The 16,483-nt window shown below is 50.3% G+C and overlaps 1 protein-coding gene across 1 annotated transcript; it reads right to left on the bottom strand.

Annotated features, from left to right (window-relative positions):
- Positions 1 to 10,647: 10,647 nt before the first annotated feature.
- On the bottom strand, positions 10,648 to 15,870 carry RBM15 (RNA binding motif protein 15). Its single transcript, XM_084301842.1, has one exon. It carries the CDS (start codon positions 15,794 to 15,796, stop codon positions 12,926 to 12,928), a length of 2,871 nt encoding a protein of 956 aa, XP_084157968.1. The 5' UTR covers positions 15,797 to 15,870; the 3' UTR covers positions 10,648 to 12,925.
- Between the last annotated feature and the right edge of the window lie 613 nt (positions 15,871 to 16,483).

Here is a 16,483-nt window from a genome sequence, read left to right as displayed (position 1 = left end):
ATTCCTGCAGAAATCCACAGGCAGCAAACGCTTCAGAAATTGTCCTTTCACATCCAAACTGCAGCATCAAATACAGCACATGATCCACCTGTACCAGCTTATGCTTAGATTCGCGAGAGGACCTTGCGTGTCATTTGCTGAGCAACCAGGGTTTAAGGATAAAAAAGGACTATTTGGGGCGTTTAAGGCACTGGGGCTTGAAGAGGGGCAAGCGGATCCCATGTAATTTGTCTCAAGCCAGTCCTGCACTGCACATTGAGCTAAGACCTTTAGCAGGGATGAAGCTTTCATTTGCAAATTTAAGTATTCAGCTCTTGAAATATTCACGCTCCTACTGAACAAATTAAAGACTACTGGTTTTGTTGCTGTAATAGAAACTATTCAGGCTTTACTGGCTTATGCTTGGCTTCAGGTTTCCAAACTCAAGAGCTTCAAAAATCCCTCTCCTTCTGCATTTCTAATGCACATTTAAGCTCACTAGTGCTTTTTGCTATCCAACAGTGCAAGATCCAGAGACCAAGGCAAGATGCAGACAAAGAAGAGCTTACACATCACATCCTCACCCTGCTGCACTGATCCCACCCTGCCTGATTTATAGTACCTGTCCTCACGCTCTAAGTTCTTTACCCCTTTCCCTAAATAAACCCACTCTGCTGAACACCGCCTCTCATTTCCACACAAGCACTGCTGTTTTCAGCTCTTTTGCTACCAAGAACCAACCTGCAGGATGCGGTGGGCAAACCTCATCCCATCTGCTCCAACCTACCTCCCCAGCCTCCAGGATTTTGAGGAGAGTCCACTGTCCCCCTTGCTTGTGCTCGCCATCAGAGTAGCACAGGCCACCACTTCCTTACCCTTATATAAGAAAATGTAGGGTCTCCAACATCCTTGTTCCCCCATCTCCTTTTGCAGACAGCTCACGAGTCCCCATTTCCTGCAGCATCCTACCCCACACACGGGCACCACCAGCCTTTATGTGCCTCAGAAATAACTTTGCATAGACAAGGTACCTTTCTCAAGCCCAAATCACTTCCTCTTATCTGTCCAAAAAGGTCAAGGAAAAGAAATCCCTGCTGTGAGAAGCTGCTCACAGCTGCCCTGCACACCGTCCTACCATCAGCCGGGGTGGTAGGAGAAGTCTTCAAGCCACCGCCTTTGCAGCTCAGCAGGCTCAGGATAACCTCTGCTGGTCACATCCACTCCTCTCCTCTTGTACCTTTTGCTGAGAAGGCAAACACAAAACAGATGTCTTAGTTTTCCTCGCAACACTGAAAACCAAAGCCATTTATTTACTCGCGAAGAACGCACAACACATACATTAGAGAAACAAACAGCAACAACAATGGGAACATCTGCCCGGAGGAAGATTTTCCATCCCTTTGAAGTCATCTTGCGAATAATTTCATAAAGACAGTTTTGCATAGTAAACAGCATCACACGTTGATCGGATAAATGCTGAAGTAGGGTTTGCTGGGACACAAACAAGTTCAAAAGAAATCTAGCTGTAATCTCTTAGGCTGATAGCAAATCCCCCTCATTCCTGCTCCCTTAGTCAACTGCAGAATATAAGGTGGAGAAAACAAGCAGTGTTGGCTTAACATGATCGTCAGCACGGACAGGGCTTTGCTCAGCACATGGTGCCCTCCCATTTCTGCCCGGTCTCAAGTTCCACACGCTTCACAGTGCCTCTCAAGCATCATCTCTGCCCACGCTCTGTAGTGCTCATTGCTACCAAGCCACTAGAGATCTTTCTCATGAAGTAATTTAACTTGTAAAACAAATAAAACATCCTCAAGAAACCCAGCACTTGTAGTCACCAGGTATAGCATCTTCCTGTCCCAAGCTCATCTTTCGCACACACGGTGCCCATGGGTCACTTACCATGGTGGGCTGTGCCCCACTTCCACCTAGATGACAAAGCAGGTTTGGAAGCACGTCAGCAAAGAGCCCTTGGTTTGAAAACCTCCCTAAAATTCACACCAGGAGAACAGTGCAGAGAAACCAGATGCTAGAGATCTTGCAAAAGATAGAGCAAAGCTTGTTACTGATGCAGCAGAGCAATAAAAGCTTTTACACAAAGCCTAATGAAACAGCCTCCAGTTTTCACCATATCTCAACAGAAACCTGGTGCAACATCCCTGAGCACCTTTGAAAAAAAAAAAAAAATCTACTTTATTTAGATAAAAAGTCTTCTAAGTAATGGCAGGCAGGGAACTGTTCGCCTGCTTCCTGATTAATTTTAGCACCATAAAAATGAAGAAAGAGGGGGGGAACCAAACACAGGCTCAGCTTCTCCAGTGGGAAATCGCAGCACCTGCTGCTGTCACTACAAATCAACTACTGCTGGGATGTTGAGAAATGCACAACTGAGGCCCAAAGAGCTTGGCTACAAGGCTGCAATCCTTCCGGGGAGCTAAAGGGGCGAAAAATGCTTTTCCATCATTATTCACATTCTGCGATTTACTCCCACGTATAACTTCTACAGCAGCAGCTCTGGCCAAAAGGGAGCAAGGAGCAGCAGGAGCTGGGCCAGGCATCCCTCAGGAGGGATAAGGCAGCACCTGGCAGACCTGAAACCCACATCAATGGACTTTGCAGAAGCCAAGGTAAAACGCTGGTTTAGATGGGATTTATCATCTCTCTCTCTAAAAACTAAGGATGACAGTGCAATTCGAGATCATATCAAAAAGCATACATACTGTGTAAGTCCTTAACTCATATTGGAATTTTTATACAAAAGCACGCTCAGTGTATGCTTTCTAGGGCCCTGGCTATCAGCTGTAGCCTCCTCTTGATGGTTGTGTGTTGGTGGAGGCCTCTTCTGCGTCATCAAAAGGCAGGGCAAAGATTTAAAAACTCAGCTTTAGCCATTCCTCACTATACAAGCAAGCGTCTCCTGTCTTGCCCTCAACATGCTCTCAGACTGTCTTAACAAAGAAGATCTGTGATAACCAAGCCGGGGACTTCCCCACTGCTGCTCTCAGATGCTGCCAACTGATAAACCCAGGCACTGAACACGGAAAGCCGATCCCGATCTTTATTGCGTAAAAAGCAACAATCTTTATCTCGGAATAAAATGCGCTCCACAGGCTGGGCTCGGTCATTTCCATCCCTTCCCTCACGTGCACAAGGTGAACTCTGAGACCAGGCCAAGAAGCTGCAAGCCTCCGGGAGGTGCGAGCAGGTCAGGACGCCTGGGTTCAGCCCCACCACCTGCAGCTGGCTGCCCTGCGCACAAAGCCACACCAAGGCTACTGCCTGCAGCAGGACCGTGAGAAGCACTGCCTTTGCAGGACGCTCATTAACTATGAGAGAAGTAAGGCCTACTTAATTCAGGGACAGTTTAAAGAACAAGAATGTTCGCTCGTTGCTCCATGAGCCTTTTTGGGTGGCGATTCCCAGCACATCCACACCCAGGTGTGCTCTGGCTCACGGCACTGCTGAGGTCTCTGCTTTTACCTTAAGCCACAGGGACAAAGCGGAGAGCAATCTAAAATAGCTCGGTAAGGATATGACAACACAGCCTTCCAGCAACAGGAAACAAGGCTGTTCTTCCTTCACCCGCTTGTTTGGCAGATACCGCATGTGGTTTCTGCTGTTTACTCGCCCTTACGTACACTGATAACAGGCACGCTTGGCTCCTTCAGTGCTCGCTTCCCTCCTGCCCACAGCACACCCCGTGTTGCAGCCCCTCCAGCATTGCTCTGGTGATGCAGGCTGCCACTGTGTGGAAATTCAGCACAGCCTGAGCTTGGAAATTTTACTTCCAGCCAGATGAAAGCCACCCTTGGAGGTGAGCTGCTTTGTTTTTAAAAACATCTTTAAAGGTAGTACAGCTACTTTCACTGAAGCTGATGGGAATTTATCAGCTACCATAATGGAAAAAAAAAAAAAAAAAAAAAAAAAAAGATGTTTGAAAATACAGACGTCTTATCTAAAGCTAAAGTAAGTTTACAAAGACGGAGCCTCACTGAAAAGCTTTCAAGCCTGCAGCAACCACAGAAGATGAGGAATTCATGTTCAAGCCCATGGGCAATTTCAGAAGCAATTCATAGGTCAAAGTCCCTATTTCCAAAGCAATGCAGACTTTGCCTTCTAAGTCACCTCTGAGCTTTTGAGCACTTTCCCCTATAGATGTGTCTCATATGGGCAAGATAGGGCCAGGGAGGTGTCTGCACAACCCTCCAGTGACCCCATCGCTCCAACAGCTCCATCCCCGTGTCCTCAAGCCTTTACCCAAGCAAGGGAAGGGAACTATGGAGGAGGAAACAAAGTCAAGGAGGAAGAGAAAAGGCATTTGTTATCAGCTCCCTGACAGCCGGGAACACGTCACGCCAATTCGTTTTGAATCATGCCTTAGTGCAAGAGAAAGGGAGACAGGCTGGCAGACACAAGGAGCGAGGTCTCTCGTTCACCCAGCCAAGGGAAGCAGCACAAGGGACGGTGATGTCCCCTTCCTCACCATGCCCAGGCTGTTCAGAAGCTCACCCCACACCAACACTGCCTAAGGTGAGGACCACGAGCAGCTCCCAGGCAGTGCTGCTCCACCACAAGCACCCCCGGGGCACTGCTGCTCCACCAGCCCCCAGAGCTCCACAACAGCCTTTGGGAAGCTCAGCCAAGTGAAATGCAGGCTCCCTAACTGGCAAGCCTCCTGCACCCATGGGCAGTCCCGAGGCACGCTGCAGTTTGGGATTTTGCAGGCCTGGAACGTGGTGCTTTCATAGGAACAAAGATACACACTTAAGTACCCTGATGCTCGCTTGCTACAAATTGCAGGTGTTACGGGAAAGCTGCCAGCTCAGGGCAGCACACAGGGCTCTGGCTGAAGCAGTACATACTGCTAAGAGTCAGCCTGCCCTATTGCTGTGTCTGGGGACAGGAAATACTGGAGGTGGCTCCAAACCTACAGACTGACCTTCCAATCCGATTGCAGAACTAGGTATGAAGGTCAAGGCAGGGAAGAAAGCAGCTGAAATACCTGCCACCCACAATTAACCTGTGGCTCACTGGCAGAGCCACAGCAGCTGCGCACGGTCCCTCGCACGCTGTCCCGACCTGGGATAACATGTGACAGCCCCATGCCAACACGGGCACGGCTGGGAGCTCAGCAGAGAGGCGGCCGCAGCACCACCACCACCGCATCACCGCACCCACGTTTAATTAACACATCCATCACTGGTGGAAGATACAAAGGACTGTTAAAAGACATTGTCATAAATGTCAGTGCCGCCCCGTCCTCAGTCTCTGCTCCTCCTGCAGGCACCAGCAGCGCACAGCCCCACAGGGCAGACCCCGTAACCTGTCACACAGGGCGACACAGACAGTCCTCCAGCAGCTTACCCTGCCTTAAGAGTTTACCTCACCCAGTTCTCAAGCTGGCTATAATTACACACAGGCCCACAGCTAACAGACAATAAAAGGAGGAGATACAATAGGAAACACAAAGCCATCTGCCCAAGGTGCTTTCCACTCCTTTCCCTCGCCTTTCTGCAGGAGACTCGCCCAGCCAGCTCACACCGACGTGGGACACATGGCAGAAGTATATCCTCAAGGAGCATTTGCTATTTTACAGTAAACCAGTAGCATGAGGCGAACGTAAGCTTGTTATTAGCTAAGAGCAGAATCTGGGCCATCTGATGTTTAAAACTTACTTCTTAATTCAGCTGTGGCTGGTAAAAGCGCAATTCTGAAAAAATGTGTGAATTCAAATCACCGGTTCCCCATCTAAGCCATCACTTTCTACTGCAGTGCAGTTAATTAAATGGTTCTCTTTACAAATCCACTTTCCCCAGATTGCTTGTCTGAAGTCTCATCAGCCAAATTAATATGATGCATATAGAGCACTTAACCCTTCAGAGGGCCCAGCTTTAACAAAAGCACAGGTTTTCCTGGAGCCGAAGCATTCCTCTAACCAATTCAGCAGGCAGATCCAGCACACAAAAACCAACCTGGTGTTACAGAACAGCCGCAGGAGAATCACCCTACACCACATCCCACAGTACCTCCAAGTCTCCAGAATAACCACATAACATGAAGGAGACTGCAACAAGCCCTCAGTTCAGTAACGGAGGAGTCTGAGTCAGAGCCACAGAACCCTCCTGGAGCAGCCGCCACCGGCCCTGCTTGCTGCAGGAGCCAAAGCACATCCAAGAGGTGGGAGCACGCCGAACCCCGAAACACACGCCTGGCTGCCCAAGCAGATGGCCAGCTTCTGAGAAGCATCTCCTTTACTTGGGTTATGCTAACAGATCGCTCTTCTCCTGGTGGCATCAACCACCAGCCAAGTTGAAGCTAGAGAGGCTCAAGCAAGCCTCCTGTCACTGCTGCGGGCCCTGGACCTTCCGTACAATGCTATGAGTTATCACAGATTCAGAGGTCACAGTTCAACAGAACATGAAATACATTGCAAAAACATCAACTTCAACTACAAACACCAGCTTCTGGAAGAAAATCCCATCTCAAAAGTCTCCCCTCATTACCAGCAGTATCTAAAAATGCTCTCATTTGCAATAAACAGCTTCATTTAAATGCTTATACCAGCATCCCATAAACACATACATAGCTTTGCCTAAGCATCGCTTGGCTTTCCACATCAACATACACAGATTACAGATAGTGCTTGGTTACAAGTCAGTGTTAATTCAGCAGTTCATGAAGTTAAAATAGCAGCTCTAGCTCTCCACACCAAAGTCCTGCAGCTCCACTCCCAAGGCACCTTGCCCCATGGGTGAGGAAACCTTGTGATCACCAACAGGAACCCCAAAGCAAACACAGAATGTACATCGAAGAGTTTGATCCGTCGCTACCATCCCCAAAATGGATGGGAGCGGCACGCTGACCAAAGCAAACACACATTAGTAAAAGTTAGTTGGCACTCAAGGCTAGAGAAGCAAAAAAAGGTGAACAACAAAACTATCTCCTTTTACATTACAATTCAGTTCAACCTTTTAAACCCCCTTACCTGTTTCAGGGATTTACACAGCTCTTTGCCCCAGGAACAGAGACACCTTGCGGAGCACAACCACGGCATCCTTTTGCTGGAAGGCACCTGCAGCCTAGCAGTGATCCTGCATGGCTGCAGGACAGCACTAGGTTCGTTATCCACAGGAGGTTAAAGTATGTCAAGGCAACCAGGGCAAGCTTGCATTTCAAGGTGTCTTCATCTGCATGTCACATTAACTCTAACAGACCGGCAAGCATAACACAAGAGGTGTCTGAAGCCAATGATGCCGCAGTGTTAGCTTCCTCTTCGTCTCAGCGGTTGTCAAATGTGCCCCGAAGTCTCCTGCAGCGAACATGGAGTTGAGCTCCTGCACTGGAACAGCCTTCCACAGCTCAGGAGCCCCCATACAGGAGAAGGCAGGACTACAGCACACAACATTGTCAGGATGCCTCCATTTTTTCCTCTCACCATCTGTACTACACATTGTGGTGACTGCAAGCAAACATGCAGCCGTACCTGGGACGCGATCAGGGTGCATGCACATCCGAGGCATGTGGAACATTTGCTTCAAAACCGGTCAAAATAAGGCACTGACACCAACGCAAAGGTTTTAAATTACCAACTCTAGCTCTCAGGAACTCTTCATCCATTCAGAACTAAACCCAGCACTGCATAACTGCTGAAAAGCCCCTGGAGATGGAGGAGCGCCTCGTGTATGTCAGGAAAGGCTTTATTAACAGCATTTAAACACTCTTAAGGACTCATTTCGCTTTTTCTTTTGGCAATTTGGTGCAAAGGTTTACGTGCAAGATTCAACGCAATTTCAAACTTTTTCTTCAAACTTAAAAAAAAAAAAATCAAAACTAAAGCCAAACAAGTTGGGTGAACAAAATAAATCAGAAACATAAAATTCAGGAACTCCAGCTCGTCGAAGCCCCAGACTTGTACACCGTTCTGAGATGCAGGGTGGTGCTTCCCTGCTTCTTGCATGCCAGCATCAGCACCGCTTCCTCGTAAGGATGAGGAGTAAAGCAGCAAGTGACCCCCTTCACCGCAAACCAAGGGGGTGCCACAGCCAGACAATCAACTAGATTCTTCAGATTTGGTAAAACACGCTGGTCAACGCGAAAGTGCCAGTCTCCCTGCTTCTTGCTCAAGACCCGCAACTATCATTGAGCAGTAGCAGCAGCAAGTACCCCTCTGCTGCAAACAAAGGGGTCAAACGTTTGTCGTCAATTCACTTCCAGGCAGAAAAACCATTTTCCTCAAAAGAAACAATTTATTTAGAATGAAACAAAATCAGCTCAACTGTGAGCGCATGTTTGAGTGACAGCTACTTTTAAGCTGTGTGAGCCATAAAAAGGGTATTCCTTTACTTTTCCAGCAATCTTGTGTACACAGCACAAAGCAAAGAGGTCATTTTTTTTCCACTTAAAACACGGGCATTGGCATCACAATAGCAGATACACAACTTTTTTTTTTTTTTTTTAAAGCTGCCATTTTAGTAAAATGCACAAATACTAAACAGATAAGCTTTCTTCCATCAAGAGGCCCATGTAAATTCCACACAAGCCACAGCTTCTCTTCCCAAAGGTCCATTAGAGCTTGGTATCCCACGTGGTTGTCTTCTGCAGTCCACCAGCTTTGCTTGCAGGAGGAAAGAAAATGTTATTTCAATACAAATGTATACGACAGATTTTCGCCTCCCAACGTTATACCACCCACGGGCACGAAACCTTGCAATGAAGTCACCTTCTATGTATAGATGCATAACAAGTAGTGCAGGGCTTGTTTTTGGACCGAGGTTAAACTAGGCTTACAGTATTGATGGTTATTCAACTTTCAGCAACAGTTAATGGGACATGTCAAAATAATTAACCATGAGAAAAATCAACGGAATTTTTGACAATTCAGTTGACTTTCCTCAAAGAACATTTCCCGAAGGCAACTTATCAACAGAAATGTGAAATGTAGTGTTCACAAGTTTCTCTTTTGTTATTATTTTGCTGCATAATTCCAACAGCAGGCAATTCCAATATTAAAGAGGGCAAATCAAAGACACACCTAATATCATTTAAAACTGTTACTATTCAAGTAATATTTCTCATCCATAATTTTAACACAAAACTGCAGGAAGTTGCATATTCAATTAACCATTCAGTTAATTCTACAATACAGTCTGCTTTAAGCCCGATATAAAAATCATCTCATCATTCCTTTTATAACTCATTGGAATACCTGTCCTTCGGTGCTATCTGCAGAAAGTTGTTAGAAAAAGGGGAGACAAGGGGGAAAGAACCCCAAAAACTCTGTAATTGTAGCATGGCAACGATTTCCTCCACTCTTTTTTCTGTTCAACAGGCGTACAGCAGACTCCCCACGAGTACTGCCCTCAGCACTGTTTGTCTTAAAAGCCAGGAACTACAATTTTCCAAGCCATTTTCCCTGAGTCCTCAGAGTTTTTGAACCTGTCTTCACAATTTTCATTGGTTCCTCTTTCCCATTAATACTTAAGGCCTTTCACCTCAGTTACCATCAACTAGATCGTTCCACTGCCAACGCAGGAAGCCTAAACTCTCTTCTCCACCCTCCACAGGAGGTTGAGCAAGTTGTCACCAAAGTATTTCAGACTTTTGACAGCCATATAAAAAAATAGGGTTAAGATTTGCCTGGCACATAAATCGCTTCTCCCTCTGCAATGCTTAAAAGGCTGCACCAGGAGTCATAAGCCAGGAGTCTAAAACCTCCAGAGCTGATGGTAACCTCAGTGCTCGTGCTGCACTCCCAGTCCACAGCAGACCATGCACTAGACCGGAGCAAACAAAGCCACTGGCTAGCACCCAAGGAAGTTGCGTAAAGTTTCCAATTAAAAAAAAAAATAATTAAATAAAATCTTAAACAAAAGTATGAGTCATTTGAGGTTCTTTCCCCAAAGCATAAAGCACAGCTACAAAATGATTCAGGAAAAGGACATCCTTTTTCCACATTAATTCAACAAACTAACTCATGAAATATAGGAACATCAGCTGCACATAAAGTTTGAAGAAATACTGAGCTCTGACTAGAGCAACATAATGCCAAATACGACAAGAGAGCTGAATTCTGCTACATCCGTTTTGCTCTATACAGAAGTGATATTACAGATGGACTTCTACTTGCGCTCAGCCCTGGCCAAGGTGACTTTTAGTGGACAGCTACTCCAATGGTGCACACTTCAGAGCTTAAGAGAACAGCACAGCCACCAAAGCTGTACCAGACATGATGGCAGCACGTGGCCAAGTGCCGGCAAAAAATATTGCCAGTCAGCTATGTTTTGACATTAAATACCCTCAAAGGGTGTTAAAATCCTTGCTTACAAAACAAGAGCAGCAACCACATATAAACCAGATTTAAAGAAGCAGGTACTCCGTTCAGTAAGAAACCAGAAAACCTGGAGTCAAATACAGCCTTGCCTGTTCCTTATTGCCCTCCAGTGCAGAGAACTTTGACTTACAAAAGCCAGTGGCAGGTACAACCACTGTTATTTTATGAGGAAAAAGGAAGTGCACCCAAGATGCTCCTCCTGAAAGGGATCCCACACCACCTCAATTAGCTGTCAAGAGTTTGCTTTGACAAGCTGTGTTGACCCCAAGTTTCACGGGCTTTAAAAACAGGTGTCTGCTGTGTATCAGCATAACAAACACTGTGCTTCACAAGTTGAAGTGTTGGACACAAATGATGTCAGTGCTTCTTTTTTGGTGTTGGACAGGTTTGAATTCCCAGCAGTTCAAGTTTCTTTCCTTTAAAACTCTGCGCTTGCAAGTGACTCACGTCAGATGCCACTAGAGAACTCGCTCTAAATGCAAGAAGCTCTTAGAGCAAGTTAGCAGCAGTGTTGATTACATGCAAACACACAACAGACACCTGCAAGAATTAAGACAGACATTCTTTGCAGTAAGTGGTAAATATGCTGTATCTTCTCAAACACAGTTATTTGCATTATTGGTGTCATTTCAAGAAATCCTCATTGTTAATAGCAAGATGAACAGCTGATTTCTGCCATCTAAATCTACTACATTCACGTGGAAGGACAACAATCCAGAAATCCTGGATTTCACCCTCAAACACTTAAGAGCATTAAATGAGGCTTGTATGTTTCCACTTTAAAAGAAAAGTAGCTCTAAAACCAAAATTTGTTTTCAAGATATGCTGCCGCATTCGAGTTCTCAGTTCACTGCGATGCCTAGGACACAACATCTACTCTTTCTGCTCTGAAAAAGGAAATCACACCTCACAGAAATGAGAGCACTCTCTGAAGAGAGGCTCTGTAAACTGGCATTACAGAAATTCACCTCTCTGTGACAGCAAATCTCGAACAAGTACTGTCAAACTTGACAACTTCTGTTGTCAACCCATCCCACATCTGAATTTGATTTTTGTGTCATCTAAGTTGAAACAGAAATCAACTTGCCCCACAGCAATTACCCAGGGGATGCATCGGAGGATCAATGGAGTGAAGCAGCATTGTGTTTACATTGTCCATCTCTTAAAATGTGGCTAAGTGCAAGATTACATTCTGGCTTTAAGTGCAAGATTATATTTTAGGGCCTTTATATGGATACAGTCAGATTTACACTTCAGTTTAGAAGCTAGCTGCAACAGCCTTGCAGTTGTTAAACAGTACGAGAGATTTGGATCCCTTACAGAAAATGAACGACTTACTTTGGGAAAAAGGCAAACTGCTTCCTCCTAGAATAACATGAAAAAGAACTCTCACCTCAGCATCCCAAACTACTTTTAAACTTCCCCAAGATGCTGAAAACACCTTGCTCCAGATTATCACAGAACTATAAACCTCATGTAATGCCCACTGTACTGTACCTGAAAAGTCTCTAGCAGACAGCAGTTCCTTGCTATTAACAAAAAGGTAAAATGATAATGAGAACTTTTATGTAATTAAATTATTACAGAATTAAAACCATCTCTGGAGAGAAGCACACTTGCTCAGAGTTTGCACTGTGGAACCAGACCCCACTGTACCTGCAACTCTTTGAAAAAGGCAGTAAAAACAAAAAACCACAATATAACTAAAGTTATTCTTAAAGCACCTCCTTGTTTCTTGCATACCAGAGTAAGCACAAGACATTCATGGTTTGTAACAAAGTCCTCAGCAATTTACCAAACATTGTCACTGCTACAAACCCAAAGTGCATATATGGGATACAACAGAACTCAGAGAAATAGGAGAAATACACCTGTTAAAAAAGCATACCTTCAGTGCATGCATTTTGTGGGGCTGGATGAAATTATCAAACACCCAATAAAGGAATTCATGTTCTGCAGTGTACCCAAGAGCAGGTGCTGGTCACCTGAAAGAAATCAACCTCGAGCCATGCAACTCAAAGGGAAACCATTCAGGCTCCTGAGGAAAGGGATCATGCGTGCCAAAGGGCCGCTGGCCTGAGGCCGTCACAGAATTTCAGTGACTCAAAAATGAGTTGACACCAGTCCTAGCAGGGATGTGGTTTTCCATTTAAAATACTGAGTGCTTTAAATCTGGTCTTTCAGGTTTGTAACTCTAGAGAATGAGCTATTGAACTTGCTTTAAAATACATGAAATGAAAAAAGGACACGAATCAAAATTACAAAGTTGGGAGTTTGTTCTTCCACCCCCTCCCCCCGTTTTTTTCTTTTTTTTTTTTTCTTTTTTTTCTTTTTTTTTTTTTTTGTAAATCAAAGCAGGCCTAGCCTCCCAGCTATCCCCATGGATAAGGGATTCTCAAAACATCCTATTCACACTAATGGCTAACCAACCTTTCTGGCTTCTAACTTTATAGAAAAATGTAGTAACAGAAAAACGGGCAGGGAAAGTCACCTACAAACAAAGATCTAATTAAAAATAATGACAGGGCTGGCTAAGGCTGTATCCCATAGCACCTGGCACACGCTGGAGGGGCTGTGTGGAGGAGTAGGCAGGGTTGGGTACAGAACACGAGGGCCTTAGGATGCCCCACGGACAATGATCATGACCAGATAGTCGTCCTCTGATTTGGCCAGTGCCTTGGCCGTGGAGTCCAGGAACTGCTGGGAGAAGTCGCAGGGTGGAAAGGCGTGCAGGACCCCGCTGTTCTCCTTGTCTTTGTTACCCCCCACAGGGAGGCTGATCACCCCAGCAGCCTGCTTTTGCTTTAGATAGGACACCAGATTCCTGAGTGGCCTCTGGGTGGAGGTTGTAGCGGCCTCGCTAGCTCCAGTTGCGGAGCGGTTGTCTGATGTGCCAGGCACAGCCAAAAGGATGGCATAACCATTGGGGCCCGCCACTTTGATGCGGCGGTTCACCTCATCCAGCTTGGGCTGGTCCAGACGAAGACGCTGTGTGATCTTGAGCTGAGCTACTTTCCCCCCAGTAGCTCCTTCCACTAGGAGACTGCTGGCAACTCCGAGGTCCCCCTGAAGCAGATGCATATTGGACGGGAAATTGCTGTTCTTCAGCAGAAGCATCCCCTGCCAAGCCAAGCACAGCTTGGAGGCTCCCCCAGCCTGCGACGCTCCATCCTGCTGCTGTTTCTGAGGTGGAGGTTTGAGCCGGGAGCCTCCGCCACCTCCTTCTGTAGCACGTTCATCCTTTTTGGCTGGACTTTTGCACTCCTGTGCGGCGGCTGCTGCAGAAGCACGATGCTTCCGCTCCCTTTCAGCGGAATTCTTGCGGTCGCGCTTTTCATTCTGGCCCCGCTCCAGGCTGCCCCTGCGCGACTCCCGAATGGGTGAGGGCCGCTCCAACAGGAGCAAGCGGGAGGACGAGCGCTCTGGGTCACTGCTGTAACGCTCCCTCCCTCCAAGGAGCTCTGGGCTGCGGTCTGGGGGGGAGGTGGTGGCCAAACAGTGACGCTTTCGGGAGGAAGAGGAGCGCTCACTGTCTGGAGAGCGGTCCAAGTGTCGGCCTCCATCCTCTGCCAGCCTCCGTTTTCTAGGCTGCTCCCTACTGCTACTGCCCAACTCCCGCTCCCCTCGGTCCCGCTCCAAGGACCAACCATCCCGACGCCGTTCTAGGCTTTCCAGCGGATCATAGGCAGCTGCCCGGTTACTCCTATCCCGTACAGGGGGCGGGGGTGGCACCCACTCTGTTTCGGGATAAAGGTCTCTGTCACGGTCTCTGTAGAGTAACGGTGGCGTCCTGTCCCGGGCCCCCCGGAGGGGATCAGGTGGGGCCCCCCGGTGAGCCCCAAAAGCAGCTGCCTCCGCCACTAGCTCGTAATGAGCAGGGGGTGGCAAGGGCAGAGGCTGCAGGTAGGGCTGCTGGTACCGATGCTCAGTATCCGCAAAGTCTACGCGGAGCCGGCGATCCGGCCCACCCAAGGGAAAGCCTCGCATGTGGGCACAGGCAGCTTGCGCCGCATCCAAGCTCTCGTACTGGATGTAGGCCCACGAGTCACCTTTGCGGTAATCAATAGTGCGAATGGTGCCAAAACGATCAAACTCCCTGGCCAGGGCAGCAAGGGGCACCCAGGGCCCAAGGCCACCCACCCAAAGCCTGGTAGTTGGAGTGGCTTTACCATACCCAATCTTGATGGGGTTGCGCAGAAGCACCTTTCCTGACATGGCCAGCTTGGCCCGGTGTGCCATGTCCAGATTTTCAAATTTAAGAAAACCGTACGTGCTGGTTTGCCCACGACCCGGTCTTTTGATGTCCACCTCAGTGATGACCCCAAAACGGTCAAAGGCTCGGCGTAAATCTGTCTCGCTCACAGTGATGTCCAGGTTGCCCAGAAACAAAGTGCGGTTGGCTCTCTGGTCGTCCTCCGGGCTGATCTCCTCCTCACTGGCGGCTCCAGCGCCCCCACCTCCTCCACGGAAGCCCCCAGCAGCCGCCACACCAGCCACCCGCTCCAGCCCATAGGCAGGCCGCACTCGCGCTTCATAGAAGCCCCCGTAGTCCCTCTCCCTTTCCAGCTCCCTGGGCAGAGGGGGCGGAGGCGGCAAGCGGCCGAGGGCGAGCTGCTGCAAGCGGTAGTCTCGATAACCCAGGGCCCCACCGCTGCCGGCGGGGGACAAAGCCCGCTGCGTCGCCCCGGCCGGGGGGTGCCGCACAGCCGCCGCCGCTGCCGCCGCGACTCCCACAGCCGCCGTGCCGTAAGGCGACTCCTTGTCCAGCAGCGCCGGGGAGCGGCTGCCACGCCGCCGGCTGCTCCCTCCGCCGCTCCCCACGTAGACGGCCTCGATCTTCAGCGGGCGGTCGTAGAGCACGAGGCGGCCGCGGGCGTGCTTGGCGGCGCGGGCGTCCTCGGGCCTGCGGAAGTTGACGAAGGCCACCCGCTCGTCGGCGGCGCCGGTGCCAGGCGGCAGGCGGCTGATTTTGACGCTCACGTCGCCGAAGCGCTTGAACTCGTGGAAGAGCCCGTCCTCCACCGCCTCGTCGCTCAGCGCCGAGCCCAGCTCGCTGATCTTCAGCGTCTTGTACTCCCCGCCGCCGCCCGACTCCGAGGACGGGGCCGCCGCCGCCGCCGGGGCCCGGGACTCCCCCCCGCCGCCCCGGCTGCCGCCGCTCCGCGACGCCTCCGCGGCTTTGCCTCCGCCGTAGCCGTGCCGCCCGCCCCCGCCGCCCGCCGCCGCCGCCGCCGCCCCGGCTTCGTACTCGCGGCTGCCGGCGCGGGCGGCCTTGTCCGGGTGCGGGCCGCGCCGGCCGCTGGTGCTGTCGGCGGAGGCCGCCGCCGCCTTCCCGCCGCCGCCGCCGTTGGAGCCGCCGGAGCCGCTCGGCTTCTTGCCGCTCCGCTCGCCGCGCGCCGCCGCCGCCGAGGAGGAGGAGGACGCCGAGTCCTCGCCGCCGCCCCGCGACCGCTTGGCCTTGGCGGGCGAGCGCTCCTTGCCCTTCATGGCGGCGGGCGGCGGCGGGGCCCCCCCTGCGCCCCGGCGGCCTCCCCCACTGCCCGCCCGCCGCGCTCACGCACCCGCCGCCATCTTGGAAGCCGCGGCGGCCGCCGGCCCCGCCCCCTCGGCGCCCATTGGCCGCCCGGCCCCGGCCCGCGGCCCTTGTTGGCCGCCTCGGGCCCGCCGAGCGGAAGACCCGCCCGGCCCCACGCTCTCCTCCTCGCGATTGGCTCGGGGAGCTGTCCGTCTGCGGGCCGGCCTCCCGCGCCCGCGAGGAGGGGGCGGGAGGAGCCCTACCCGCACCCCGCCCCGCCCCGCCCCGCCCGCTCACTGGACGGTTAGAAAGGGAGCGGCCCTCTGATTGGGCGCCCGGACCTGTCAATAGCGGCTGCCGGGCGGTGAGGGGACCTCCTCTGCTCGCCGGCCATTGGGCGAACGGATCTCTTCCTTCTGATTGGCTTTCTTGCCTGCCAGTTGTAGCGGTCCCGCTGCGGCCCCGCCCCGCCACTCCCCATTGGTCCACTCGCCCAGACGCGGGTTCCCGTCGTCCCTCTCCAGTTCTCGCGAGCAGCGCTCTAACCGCCCCTTTACCCCATTGGCCTCCGCTAAACCGGCCCGCGCTGCTCTGATTGGCCGAACGCTGCGCCGCTCCCGAAGAAGCGCGGGCTGCGGCTCACGCCCCGCCCTTCGTTT

The sequence above is a fragment of the Netta rufina genome, assembly GCF_964035555.1.
Source record: "Netta rufina genome assembly, chromosome: 26".
Classification (NCBI taxonomy): Eukaryota; Metazoa; Chordata; class Aves; order Anseriformes; family Anatidae; genus Netta; species Netta rufina.
The sequence above is the reverse complement of the archived record's forward strand: the minus strand, read 5'-3'. Positions and strand labels throughout refer to the sequence as shown.

Excerpts from the sequence above, each read along its gene's own strand:
- RBM15 (XM_084301842.1), bottom strand. The coding sequence starts at position 15,796 with ATGAAGGGCAAGGAGCGCTCGCCCGCCAAGGCCAAGCGGTCGCGGGGC.